This window comes from Solanum dulcamara, chromosome 1 (genome assembly GCF_947179165.1).
Source record: "Solanum dulcamara chromosome 1, daSolDulc1.2, whole genome shotgun sequence".
In the NCBI taxonomy this organism is placed as follows: domain Eukaryota; kingdom Viridiplantae; phylum Streptophyta; class Magnoliopsida; order Solanales; family Solanaceae; genus Solanum; species Solanum dulcamara.
In genome coordinates, this window is record NC_077237.1 from 78,621,063 (window position 1) to 78,635,311 (window position 14,249).

The window sequence follows — 14,249 nt, forward strand, 5'->3', positions numbered from 1 at the left end:
TCACTGCCAACCCCTAGCCTTTTCACATCAAATTAAGGCTAGGATCTAGTATATTTATGTTAGTTTTCTTAATTTGAGTAATTTTTGATTTGTTTGGTAGTTTATTGTATTTAGTTTGTTGAATTTATATTATTAACATGTTAGTTTGCATATTTAATTGTGGATGAAGTACTAATTTTAATTTTAGGGTTTAAATTTGAATTGGGATTTTTTTGAATTAGATGTTAATTGGATATTTTTGAGTTGGAATTGAAGTGATTGTGAAGTTAGAAGTTAGAACTAGTTGAATTTTTGAACTTAGATACTTGAATTGTGATGTTTTTGAATTAGATGTGAATTGGGTATTTTTGAGTTGGAATTGAAGTGATTGTGAAGTTAGAAGTTAGAACTAAGAAGTAATTAGAAGTTAGAACTAGTTGAATTTTTGAATTTGGATACTTGAATGTTTGAAAGTTGAACTTAGAAAAATATTAAATTTTATGATTTTTGAAGTTTAGAACAAATTAGAAATTAGATATTCAATGTCATGAACTTATTAGGATCTTTGAAGTTGAACTTAGAATTTTTTTTGGTTTGTATAAATTTTGAACTTTAGACTTTAATTAGCACTAATTAAAACCTAGAACCAAACATGTTGTCATGAACTTGAACTTTAGATACTTGAATTTTAGGATTTTGAGATTCAAGACTATATCCGAACTTTATACTTCAACTTAGAAAAGTTCAACTTGAATGTCATAAGCTTAGACTTTAGAACTAATTAATTAGAACTTTATGTTATCATGAACTTGAACTTTAGATACTTGAATATTTGGATTTTAGAACTTTAATTCATATATACTTGAAACTTGGAATTTTTTACTTTAACTTAAAAATATCCGACTTGAATATCATGAATTAGAACTTAATTAGAACTTGTAATTACAACTTAATTATAACTTGACTTAATTATAACTTAAACTTAATTATAACTTGATTAGAACTTGAACTTAATTAATTTTATCATTAATTATAACTTGAACTTAATTATAACTTGAATTAATTAGAACTTAAACTTAGGTTGTGAACTTAATTATAACTTGAATTAATTAGAACTTGAACTTAATTATTACTTGAATTAATTATAACTTGAATTAATTAGAACTTGAACTTAATTATAGGTTGAATTAATTAAAACTTGAATTAATTATAACTTGGATTAATTAGAACTTGTATTTCAGAGAACCAGTTCAGATTTATGCCGGGACGCTTAACTACAGAAGTCATCCATCTTATGAGGAGACTGGTGGAGCAGTATAGGGAGAGGAAGAGGGACTTGCATATGATATTCATCGATTTAGAAAAGGCTTACGATAAAGTTCCACGAGAGATATTATGGAGATGTTTAGAGGCTAAAGGTGTACCTGTGGCGTGCATTAGGGTGGTCAAGAACATTTATGAGGGAGCCAAAACTAGGGTAAGGACAGTAGGAGGAGACTCAGAACACTTTCAAGTTGTGATGGGGTTGCATCAAGGATCAACCCTTAGTCTATTTTTATTTTCCTTAGTGATGGATGGATTGACGCGACAAATTCAAGGTGAGGTACCATGGTGTATGCTTTTTGCGGAAGACATAGTCCTGATCAATGAGACCCGTAGTGGAGTTAACGCTAGGCTGGAGGATTGGAGATATACCTTGGAGTTTAAAGGGTTTATGCTGCGTAGGACCAAGGCAGAGTACTTAGAGTGCAAGTTTAGTGAGACACCTCAGGAGGTTGGCGCGAAAGTTAGGCTTGGTGACCAGGCCATCCAAAAGAAAAGTAGTTTCAAGTACTTTGGGTCTATCATGCAAGGCAGCGGGGAGATTGACGAGGATGTCACACATCGTATTGGGGCAGGGTGGATGAAATGGAGGTTCGCTTCCAGTGTATTATGTGACAAGAAGGTGCCATCAAAACTTAAGGGCAAGTTCTACAAAATGATGATTAGACCGGATATGTTATATGGGGCAAAGTGTTAGCCAGTTAAGGTCTCTCACGTTCAAAAGATGAAAGTAGTCGAGATGAGAATATTGAGATGGATGTGTGGGCATACCAGGAGTGACAAAATTAGAAATGAGGCTATTTGGGATAAGATAGGAGTGGCCTCGGTGGAAGACAAGATGCGGGAAATGCGATTGAGATGGTTTGGGCATGTGAAGAGGAGAGACACAGATGCCCCAGTGCGGAGGTGTAAGAGGTTGGCCATAGATGATTTTAGAAGAGGTAGGGGTAGGCCGAAGAAATATTGGGGAGAGGTGATTAGACAGGACATGGCGCAGTTACAGCATAACGAGGACATGACCTTAGATAGGAGGGTGTGGTGGACCCATATTAAGGTAGAAGGCTAGTACATAATCTCGTTATTCTCCCGTATTAGTAGGCGCATTAGCGCACTATAATTTCTTGTGCTCTAACTTCTGTTATTATCTCTTTATTACTTTCTATACTTTGATTACTCTATTTTATTTGTGTCGCTTTCGTTATTTGCGTTATTCATTATTTGTTTTCCCATATTGCTTTGAACGTTTTAGCTTTATCTGACCTCTTTTTATGCTTCTTTTGAGTCGAGGGTCTTTCAAAAACAGTCGTCCTATCTTGGTAGGAGTAAGGTTTGCGTACACTTTACCCTCCCCAGACTCCACATTGTGGGATTTCACTGGGTTGTTCTTATTGTTGTTGTTGTCTTTATTAGAACTTGAACTTAGGTTGTGAACTTAATTATAATTTGAATTAATTAGAACTTGAACATAGGTTGTGAACTTTAGAAATCTCGATGTATTATAGTTTTGATGAACTAATTAAGCATACATAATTTTGTTGATGGATCATCGTTTGTGGATGTATAACATGCATTATAAATTTGGTGGTGGTTTGAAACCTGAATTTATTGATGGTGTAAGAAGCTTTATTACTCGTGCAATGACACTTGATATTTTTAAGAGAAATGAATTGGTTAGGTGTCCATGTCGTGAATGTATATGTTTGAATTTTTTTAAGCTAGATACAATTATGGTTAATTTGTATTGTAATAGATTTAAGCCTAGATATTTTGTATGAGTTTATCATAGAGAAATAGATGGATTGAATAATATATTTTATAATTTATTGCCCGTGGATAAATATAATGTGTTTGCACCACATGATCAAATTAAGGTTGAACATAATAGGGTTCCACATGATAAAGTTAATGAAATGGTCAATGATGCTTTCGGGGTTCATGGTAGGATGGAACCCAAGCAATATTTTGATGAAGCTCCTAATGAAGAAGAAGACGTTTCTATCAACAATTAAATATGCTAGTTGTCCACTATGTGAAGGGAGTCCGCATTCTACTTTTTCAATTTCAGTTAGATTAATGAATATTAAATCATATTGGAGTGTTCCTCATGCGGCTATGGACTCAATGGTTGATCTTTCGTGCGAACTAGTTAATCTGGAGTTTAATATAAGAACGTTTATCAAGCAAAGAGATTGGTTTCCATACTATGATTGTCGTATGATAGAATTCATTATTGTGTTAATGGATGCATGTTGTTCTATAAGAGTGATATTGAATTAGAAAATTATAAGTTTTGTGGACATGCTCGTTATAAGAGGACTCTTGCTGGAAAGATGGTCCCAATTAAAGTGATGCATTATTTACCTCTTATTCCTAAATTAAAGAGGTTGTACACATTGATGAGGTCTAACCCATATTAGAGATGACATCGTGAATCTAGAAGGCCACCAGGTGTCTTGTCTCATCTATCTGAGGAGAAGCATGGAAGCATTTTGATAACATGTATCTTGATTTTGCTAGCGAACCAAAAAATGTTAGATTGGGGTTGTGTGCAGATGGATTCACACCATTCTCTAATTCTGCCTCGCTTTATTCTTGCTGGCCTATATTCCTTACTCCGTACAACCTTCCTCATGAAATGTGCATGACAAGTCCACACATCTTTCTAAGCTATGTTATTCGGGGTCCTAGTAATCCAAAAAGTTTGATTGATGTCTATCTACAACCATTGACAGATGAGCTAAAATAATTGTGGTTTGAAAGCATAGTGACTTATGATATATCAACTAAGCAGAACTTTCTTATGCATGCTTCTTTATTGTGGACTATTAATGATTTTCTTGCATACGATATGTCGTCTGATTGGATGACAAATGGAAATCTAGCTTGTCCACATTGTATGGAAAATAGTAAGGCATTCACTTTAAGGCATGACAGAAAAAATACGTGGTTTGTAAGGTTTGATGATAACTTTTATTTTTAAATAAAGTATACGTACCTATATAATGTTAATGAGATGGAAGATTCGTTCCAGGTCACGTCGGAAGAGTCCACTAGAATTTGGACTGAAAAAGTTGTAGGAGGGACGCATACGGGCAGGATCTACTGTCACGCACCGAGCCTACACCCTGGATGTGGCCAACACTCAGAAATGATTATTGGTCCCAAGCAAACCCTTGACCTGGATAACTCGCTAAGCGTAAGACTTAACTCATAAAAAGAATATTTAGATGGGCATAATAAGTGTGCAAACTTAGGAATATCAGTTTAAAACTCATTACTCAAATATATGTAAGATATAGCTCAAATGTTTTCAAAAACATAACTCAATTGAATACAACTGAATAAACTCAAACTCTGTCTGTCTAGTCTACGAAGCCTCTAAAACTGACTCTGAAATGGGTATCGGGACAGGCCCACGCCTACCTCAAGCTGATAAATAAATACCGAAAGATAAACACTCAAGAGCGCCTCTGAATGTAAAGAAGTCTCACCAAAATGCTGAATGGAATCTGACCTTCAATGGTACTCCTATTGAGGATCTCTATCATTTGTGTCTTCATCATAAAATGATGTAGGCCAAATGGTGTCAGAACATGAAATGTACGAGTATGTAAAATAGCTGAAAAGGGAACTTACTCAAAGATACTCAACTCAACTCAAATGGCTCAACTCTAAAAACGTCTCAACTAAATAAGGCATGCAATATGTGTAAAAAATGCTTTAAAATATTTGAATAAGTAAATGCAACTCTGTATATAAAAATATAATATATTTCTCTTGGGGAGTTTCTCTGATCGACAACCATCACTTATGAGCTACGTGATGATACAATAAACTGATGTCGTTGCCACAACCGTCCTATACCTTGCTAGGGTAAGGGACATAAACTAATCTCTAGATCCAATGAAAGTCCTCTTTTGGGACAATGAGGAGTCGCTCGAATGAACGGTACGATCATATTCTATGTTGGCTGCGTAGTTTATGGGGTTCGATTTGGTTTATACTTTTATCCAAATCGGTGCTCAATACTACTCCCAAAAATATAGTTATTATGCTCATATCTCAAGGAGTACATTTACTCTATTAACTCATTTAGTCTCTTTTGGACTTAGCTCAAACCTCAAATCTTCTCAAATCATCTCATCTCTTTAAAAATAGATATAATCTCAACTCAATGAATACATATATTAAAAGTAAAATTTGACTTCTCAACTTAACCGCAAAATAGATGTTTAAAATGCTCAACTCATTTATACTCAATAATTCTCATGCTCCAAATAATGATTAAGAGACTTCTCAACTCATACTCAAAATGATAAATAAAAGACTCCTCAACTCATTCTCAAAATAATAAATAAAAGACTTCTGAACTCATGCTCAAAATAATAAATGAAAGACTTCTCAAACTCAACTCATACTCAAACTCTTTTTCAATTAAGTAATGAAAATAGTTACTCATCTTTTAACTCAAACCTTGCATAAAATAAGAAATGCAAAACTTCAACTAGGGTTCATGTGAATGCAAATATGAATTCATAATCTCAAAAACTCAACTCATGAAACTCATCAAGGTATATTTAAATATATACAAGAACACAATGAAATTTATATAGATAACTCAAGAATTCGCATTATTGGAATTAAAAACTCAATCTTGACTATATAGAGATGTAGGGCACGAGGACGAACTTTTTACTTCGTTATGATAGCCTTACATACCTTAATTGCTACAAATACCAAAGAAAAGAATGATCTTAGAAGAAGAAGAACCACAAAACCCTTCTTGAACATTGGATTTGAGTTCTTGAGAAGATTTCTTGATATATGAATTTCATGAGTAGGAGATACTAATTTTTGTTAAGATGAAGAAAATATCAAATTTCATGGACAAATCTTACCTTGGATGATGGGTGAACCTTGGAGAAAGATAGTTTCTTGAGAACTTCTCTTTCTAGGGTAAATTTTTGAACTAGGAAGGTGAATTACGTCTTTGGGGGTTCTTAAAAAGCCTCAGGCCCATGCTAGCACGCAGAAAACTCTTCAGGCGCGCGGCCAACATGTCGGAAAAGAAGTTGTCATTGCCTCGGTATGCTAGCGCACGAAATATGCCTCGGGCGCGTAGCTGGCACGCAGCAAGACAGTGCCAAGTAAAATAGGCATAATTTTTTACTCCAAGCTTCAATTATTGCAAACTTGATGGAGTTGGAGAGAAGACACATAGTCCTTTAATTTGATAAGTCATGAGCCACATAATTCATTATATGCTGAGAGATATGATCGTTTGAAGTTGATCCTTTTATGAAATCATGCAAAAAACTTAGCCGATAGAAATGCTTTGAACTTGACTTGGTGTTTGAGGTTCCTTGTGACCCTAAACCACATTCAATATGCTTCAAATACCTAAGAAAAGGATCTTAACATTTATGAACAATTTAGAATTCATCGGATTTGGGCCTATATGCATACGAAGAATGGTTCAGATCTTCGCTTAAAATTTTTTGGGGTGTTACATTTATGGGATGGGCTCTCAAAACGGTGTTTTAAGACTCCAATCAGGTCTATAAGGTAATGGGTCACCACGCCAAGACGAGGCAATTAACGGTATTCAGATAGCTCAGATATCGAGGCAAATCTTAGAACTTACACGTGCATTGATAGCATCTTAGGCAAGAAAAATTGCTGAACAAAAAAGCACGAACGAAACTGTCGAGCAAATTAAAGAACAAGTGTTCAACCTTACTCGTAGGCCATCCCGTTCTTCAAGAGCGTCCACATATAGCAATGACTCAGAGGATGAATACATAACCCCCACTACTTACTTACCATGACTCCCTTAGCATTTGAATGTTTTGTTACGTTTCGGATATTCGAATAACTTTGAAAGACTTTTATAAGTCTTAAAACTACTATTTTTACATTTCTGAATGTTTTATTAAGTTGTGGATGATATATTTTATGTGTTGTGCTTGTTGTTGATTGGGTTGTTGGGTTGTGTATTGAATTGAATTGAAATGAATATATTAGGTCGGTGGGCAACAAAAATTGCAGTTTCTGCTTCCAAAAAAATGTACAAAAAAGCGACCCTTTTGACCGTTGTTTTTCTATATATTTTTAAAAAAAATTCAAAAAAAGCGACGGACAAGTTTGCCTAGTCCGTCGCTTTTCTGAAAATATAAAAATTGACAAAAATGCGGACTGCATCGCTATGTAATTCATGCTGGAGAATAAAATGATGCAGTCTGTCGCATTTGTCAAAAATAATTTTTAAAAAATTACACAGAAAAGAAACAGACTGTGTCGTATTTGGTGAAGGAGTCCGTCGCTCTTTGAAAAGCGTCGAGACAAAAAGTGACGAAAATAATTGCATCATTTTTCTATCGATTTTGACCAAAAAAGCGACTCACTCCATCGTTTTTTGACAGTTTTTTATTAGTGATTATTTATCATGTTATTATTTCTTAGTGAATGTTTGTTGATAAGTTTTATCAAAATTAAAGCCCTAAATGAAGAGATAAATAGTTAGCTTAAATTGCTATAAAATGAAAAATATTGTTATATTGAGTAATAATTTTAAGGCATCTAAAAAATGTAATAAGTGTCTAAAATCGTCATGCGGTGGAAAATTTCCAGTAAAAATAGAGTGAACTAATCATTTTTGGATTTTTTTAATGTTCATCAGTCATTAGCTAAAATGTAATGAAAAAATAATTAGTTTTAAATTATTATTGTAATGATCTTGAAGGTCATTTTTAATACTTTTCGCAAAATGATAGTTTTACCCCTTCCGATAGTTGTCCCAAGTCATATTTGATCAATATCCAAAGTCGATTTCATGAAATTCGTTGAAAAAATGAGATTTTTGGTAAGTTTTGAATTTTAGAGGTTTAAGTTGTTTAAAAGTGGTATTTGAGGTCATTCGGAGTTTCGAGTCTTGAAATGGGATTCCGTCGAGTCCATCAGCTCTGGAATGTTGAATTTGGTTTACAGAGTTGACAGAATCAGATTTAGGGTTATAACATGGAATTGAGGCGTTGAGTTGGAAATCTTTGAATTTTTGGCCATAAAGTTGACTTTGGTCAACATTTGGTAGTCGGATGCTCAGAAGTAAATTTTGTCGACTCCGTTGGATTTGAAGAATGATTTTAGCCCTAGAGAGAGTTCTTGTGTATTTTGTGGAAGCTCCGAGGGCGTTTTGATCTTTTTAAGGCTTAGAGATAGTTTGATTGAGACTTATTGAGTTCCAGGTTGAGGGGCCTCAAATTTAAATTTCGATGGTTTCATTGAATCTGAAACGTCGAATTTAATACGATTGCATATATGGTTTGTGTTTAGGATTTCGAACGTATCCCGAAGGTCATTTTAGAGACTTTTGTGACTTGATAAATTTTTGGGTTGCTAATAGCTCGAGCCTTCGCTAAAAGCGAAGGGGGCGTCGCTTTAGCGACGTCCACTTAAGCATGGTACCCACCACTCTAGCGAACAGGGGCACTTACGCAGGGTTCGCTTAAGTGAACCTCTGCGAAAGCGAACCCCGAGTCTCTTAAGCGATATTTGAGAGGGCTTTAGTCGGGTTTTGAGCCTTTTTACTCTATTTTTGAGTTCTTTAGCATGGGATAGGCGAATTGAAAGTGGATTTTTGCGTGGAATCAATTGGGTAAGTTATTTTAACTTGTATCATTCATAACCCAATGATTAATCCTTGATTTTAACATCGAATCAATGATTTTAATTTCAAAAATTGGAGGTTTTGTTTAAGAACTTGAGTATTGGTAAAATGGTGATTTCAAATTGATTTTAACTCCGTTTTTGGATTGGTTTTCACTAGTAGATGCCTAATATTTTGAAGAACAATTTCATCTAAAAATTTCCAGATTTAGACCGTATTTTCGAAATTGAATATTTGATCCATTTTGATTCTTTTTCTCGAATTTCATGTTTTTGGTGTCTTTGGACTCGAATTTTGATTGTGAATCATTAGTTGACTAGATTGTGGTGTTTTAGAGCACAATCGGAAAGGAAAGTCTCACGTTGATTGATTGATCGTGATTTTGGCTAAGGCAAATGAATTTTTAAAATTTTGTAAATCTTGTAGATTACTTGAACTTGCTTTCGATTAGGTGTTGGGGTGAAATGGAAATAGGGTTTGTGATGATAATTACATGAATTGTGCTAAATGAAAGATCGGGGTAATCAAAAGGACTTATATACTATGATTTAATCGAATATATGAACTCATTGACTTGAAATTGATATGAAACTTGATAAAACACTATGATAGCCTAAGTGTGATTATGAATTGATGAAATTGTCACTTGCTCATCGTTGAATTTGAGAATTGACTTAGATATACTTGATCACTGATTGATTCTAAATGTGATGAAAGGGGCATTGAGATAGAGACTTGATGACTTATATAATGTAAATGATGTAATTATTGATGTTGATATATTATTGATAGTGTGACGTGAAATTCATTGATATGAATTGCATTGTGGCTGCGAACACTATCATTTCTCTCATTTTGTGTGAACATGCTTATTTGCGTTGATTCTAGAACACAGTGATAAGACTCGATTGAGACTTATGTCGATGAGAAATAATTCTGGCGGATTCATATTGAAAGGAAAATAGGGATCGGGCCACACTACCGTGGCGGGAGTACTTTATGATAGAGATAGGATCAGGCCACATGTTCGTGGTGGATACATGGTCCTTATGAGGCCCCTATGGATTCCAGTTTGTTATACAGCGGATGGGTGTCATTAGGATAGACATGCATCATCATTCATGACATTACATTGTATCACATTGCATCTTATTTGTCATCGTAAAATTGTGTATATACCCTGTGTTCTGAGATTGATTTATTGAGGCTGATATGACTTATTCGATGATTATTGAGTATTGATGATCTATTTGCGATATGAACTATGTAGAGTAGATTGGGATGATTTTCTGTGCAAGTTGTAGTTAAAATGAGTTTTAGTATCTGCTAGATTTATCTGGTTTTATTAGTTTGCTTGTTGAGTACCGTGTTGGTTGGTACTCACTCCTTACTTCTACACTTGTGTAGGTTCTGAACTCGAACAGTGAGTATTCACTTTTCTGATCAACTTAGGCTTTCGAGAGATTGAGAGAGGTAGCTATTGACATCCGTTTGACTATCTTATTCCTATATTTTATGCTTTGCTCTACTTGAGAGTCAAAGACATATTTGAGACTTGTATTTACATTCCAGTTTTGCTTTAGCGGCTTGTATTTACATTCTACTTTTGCTTTTGGTTTATTTATGTACCTATTTAAACTGTTTCCTCTTTAATTTTTGTAAATATTGAATTTTAGGCTGACTTGTCTGGTAGAAAAAGACAAGTGTCATCACACCCGAATTCGGATACGACAATAGCAATCTTTTTGCCATTATCTTCTTCCTTATAATGTGATAGAGAGCCGCTTCTTCATCTATCTTTTTTTCTAGAGTTTGAACTCCAATATTTTCCCCAAGTTTTCAAACTCCAAGAGTTTCCTTTTTATCATTTTCGAGTTATATTCCACAAGTTCATAAATATAGTAATCCTTTTAGTTATTCAATTGAATATCTAAGTCCACGACTTGTGATGGAAGAGCACTAGTCAATGGATGTCTATTTTTATTTTGGCATAATACATAAATATGCCTTTTAGTTTTGTCTTATTTCATATTTATGCCCTCCAATTTTGGGTGTGCATAAGTAGACATTTAAACTTGTATAAAATTAAATAAGTACTGGACATACGTGTCCTACGTGACACAGTACACGTAGGATACAAAATTTCCATGTAGGATGTCATGTAGGACAAATGTGTCTATTTGTTCAAATTTTTGATAGTTAAAGTGTCTACTTGTGCACTAGTAAAATTAGAGGACTTAGTTGTCAGCTGAAGTCAAGTTAAGGGTCATATTTATGTATTATGTCTTTTGTTTCGGAGAAGGGCCTAAAATGCCCCTCAACTATTTGAATTGGTACAAAATTACCCTCCATCCACCTTTCCGTCTCAAAACACCCTTGACGTCAATCTTTTGGCTCAATAATACCCTCGATATTAACCATTTAGTTCATATTTGCCCTTATTTTTATCAGCTTCCCTAAAGTATAATTATTAAATATTTATTTATTATGTTATCTAATCTGATTGGTCCAAATTTAAATTCTTCTTAAATAAATAATAAAAACTACATATGATCCATATTTTGACACGATATGCTTGAAAATAATATTCAAAAAATTATTAATTTCATGATATCTTCCTATTTGGCCGATTTTAAATCAATTCATGATTTATTATAACCCCCTCATAATTAGGGATCCAACTAAAATCAATACTTGCCCGTCTAATTGTCCTTTTAAATTTTTTATTATGTTGATTAATATAAAATCTTCTATCAATTATCCACATATATTGTTCATTTCCTCTTTTTTTTTTCTTTTTTAAAATTTATTATTCATAATTAAAATATCAAGTGCTCAAACTTGAAATGAAATTATATGTTCATATTCATTTAATTTGTATCATTATCATGATGGGGATATGAGAAAAAATAATTTCATTCTTTTATTTTGAATATTGGATGCACACAATATACGTACATAACTGCATAATTAAATCATCTTCTATTGAACTAATTATTTCTATATGAATTTTTCTGCTATTTTCCTCTCTTTTTTCCCCTTGTTTTGTCATAAGTTAAAAAAATAATTAAAATAATGGACAAGACCCAAAAAAGAAAGTGGCGTAGAGAGTAGAGGACTAACTTTTTTATTTATTTTTAATTTACTATGAAATCCAAAATTAGGCCAATCATATGAGCTCATATATTAAGTAATTTTAAATTATTTTAATGAAAAAGCCTAAAATATCCTTAAACTATGAGATTTGGTACAATATTTCCCTTCATCCACCTTATGAGTGTGGACCGTTAAAAATAAGGGTATTTTTGAGTCAAAATGTTGACGTTAGGGGTATTTTGGAGCCAAAAGATAGATGGAGGTAGTTTTTTACCAATTCAAATAGTTGAGGGGCATTTGAGGCCCTTCTCCGCTTTTGTTTTACTATGTATACTTAAACATATATAATATATTAGCATTTGGTTATGTCCTTTTGTAATCACGTATAACATACAAAAAAAAACTAGGATTATACAGAGAAAGCCTAGTCTTACATTATTTTTATTGCAATCAACAATACGATTAAGATTATAATAATAATTAACATACATATTGTTTTATACATCACATGAGAGAACAAGAATAGACATTATCATCATTAAACAAGTTACTAACTTTGTCATCTCCTCTATGAGTTATAGGCAGAGTACCATGCTTGTCACTGGCATTATAACCATGTCTCCAATAATTGTAACTCTCTTTGTACTCTGTTGTTGTATCTTTGAAATAATTATTTGATGATGTGAAATATAGAGGTGGATTTGGATATGGCCAGAATTCTGCCCTCTTTCCTGCTCTTCTCACTGCTTTTAGCACCTTTTTTCGATCGACGTATCCCATTACTGTCACCTTTTCCATCTCTACCTCTATCTCTATCGAGTCCACCCCTGTTATATATGCGCTTATTATTGTACATTTAAGAAAATTATAGATTTGTCACGGAATATTTGATATATAATTGTATACGGAATAAATTATTGTGAAATACATGTACATGTGTTTCATAATTTTGTCACAAATTTGTGAGGGAAATGAGGCCGTCACAAATTTGTGAGGGGCATGTGAATCATAATACTTAGTCCAATTAATTTATAGATTTGTCACGGAATAGTTGTGAGTTGTGACAGAATTTCCTAAAAAGATTATGGCATACTATGTAGAATGTATCAAAATTCTATTTAATTTTGTGATCTTAAACATGTTATGTGAGAAGTTAGAATTAAAGAATTGTAAAAAAATAGACATTTTTTCTTTTTATCAAACGGATAAAAAAAAATAAAATTAATTAAAACGGAGAGACTATATATATATATATATTGAATTTGTGCATACCTCTAAGCTTAAGGATAGCGTCTTTGACAATTCTTTCGCAACCAGGGCAACACATCCTTACTTTGAGTTCCACAGTCTGTAAAATAAATCAAGATTTAACAATTCTCACAATTATCCTTTGATTTGTAAATTGTACTTCCTCTATCCGACTCAAATTATCTAACGTTATTCAACAATATTTAAGGTTCTTAGCATTGAATTTATTATACTAGGTCCAGATGAATTCATACTATGTAAGTATAGTCATTTGATCAACATATTAATTCTCTTTAGAGTTTAAGTTATAAAAATCATGTAAAGAACTTTTCCTATAATTATTAGCTTTCATAAACGGTAATATTTTGTAATCTTAAAATAAGACATGTTATTAGCTACTAATGTTTCCATTATTGTGCGTAGTTTTTTTTTTTTTTTGATACATTCTAACATGCATCTTTACAATAAAGTTGGATAGGAAAATCAGGTGAACTCATTTCCAGGTTGAACTGATGAAAAGGTAGAGAAAACGAAAGGAAAAGGAAAAGAATAAAGGAAGAAGAAAGACCAAATTAAAAGGGTATTGAAAGTGAAACCTGCAAAGAAAGTGGTCGACCCCTAGGCATGTTGTTGTTGTTGATGACTTTATTATGGTTGTCTTTAATTGATGAAGATGATATTTGTAAAGCAGAGAGATCCAACAGTACCAAATAGTTTCTGAATTAGACTTCCCATTGCTTGACTATTTATATTGACAATGACATAGGTAACTCATAAAAAGGACCAACAAGAATTGTGATAAAATGATAAGTACTTTTTCATCTTTAATTAGAGATTTTGGGTTCGAGTTCCTGGGTACAGAGTTACATTTGTTAGGGAGCGTTTCACCTCCCAATGCAGGACTTTCCGACATGAATTCAAATTTAGTCGGACTCCA

General features: G+C 33.2%; 1 protein-coding gene across 1 annotated transcript; it reads right to left on the minus strand.

The window, feature by feature from the left end:
* Positions 1-12,529: 12,529 nt before the first annotated feature.
* LOC129872950 (heavy metal-associated isoprenylated plant protein 30-like) lies at positions 12,530-14,002 on the minus strand. The gene is made up of 3 exons (XM_055947945.1): positions 13,909-14,002; positions 13,337-13,412; positions 12,530-12,891 (listed from the first exon to the last, which is right to left on the minus strand). The coding sequence occupies exons 1-3, from the start codon at positions 13,936-13,938 to the stop codon at positions 12,569-12,571; spliced, it is 429 nt and encodes a 142-aa protein (XP_055803920.1). The 5' UTR covers positions 13,939-14,002; the 3' UTR covers positions 12,530-12,568.
* Positions 14,003-14,249: the final 247 nt, after the last annotated feature.

Bases quoted from the DNA above. Each gene is read 5' to 3' on its own strand.
- LOC129872950 (XM_055947945.1), bottom strand. From the start codon at position 13,938: ATGCCTAGGGGTCGACCACTTTCTTTGCAG. The intron at 13,413-13,908 runs GTTTCACTTTCA...TTTATTTTACAG, and splicing joins GTCGACCACTTTCTTTGCAG to ACTGTGGAACTCAAAGTAAG. The intron at 12,892-13,336 runs GTATGCACAAAT...CATATATAACAG, and splicing joins CGCTATCCTTAAGCTTAGAG to GGGTGGACTCGATAGAGATA.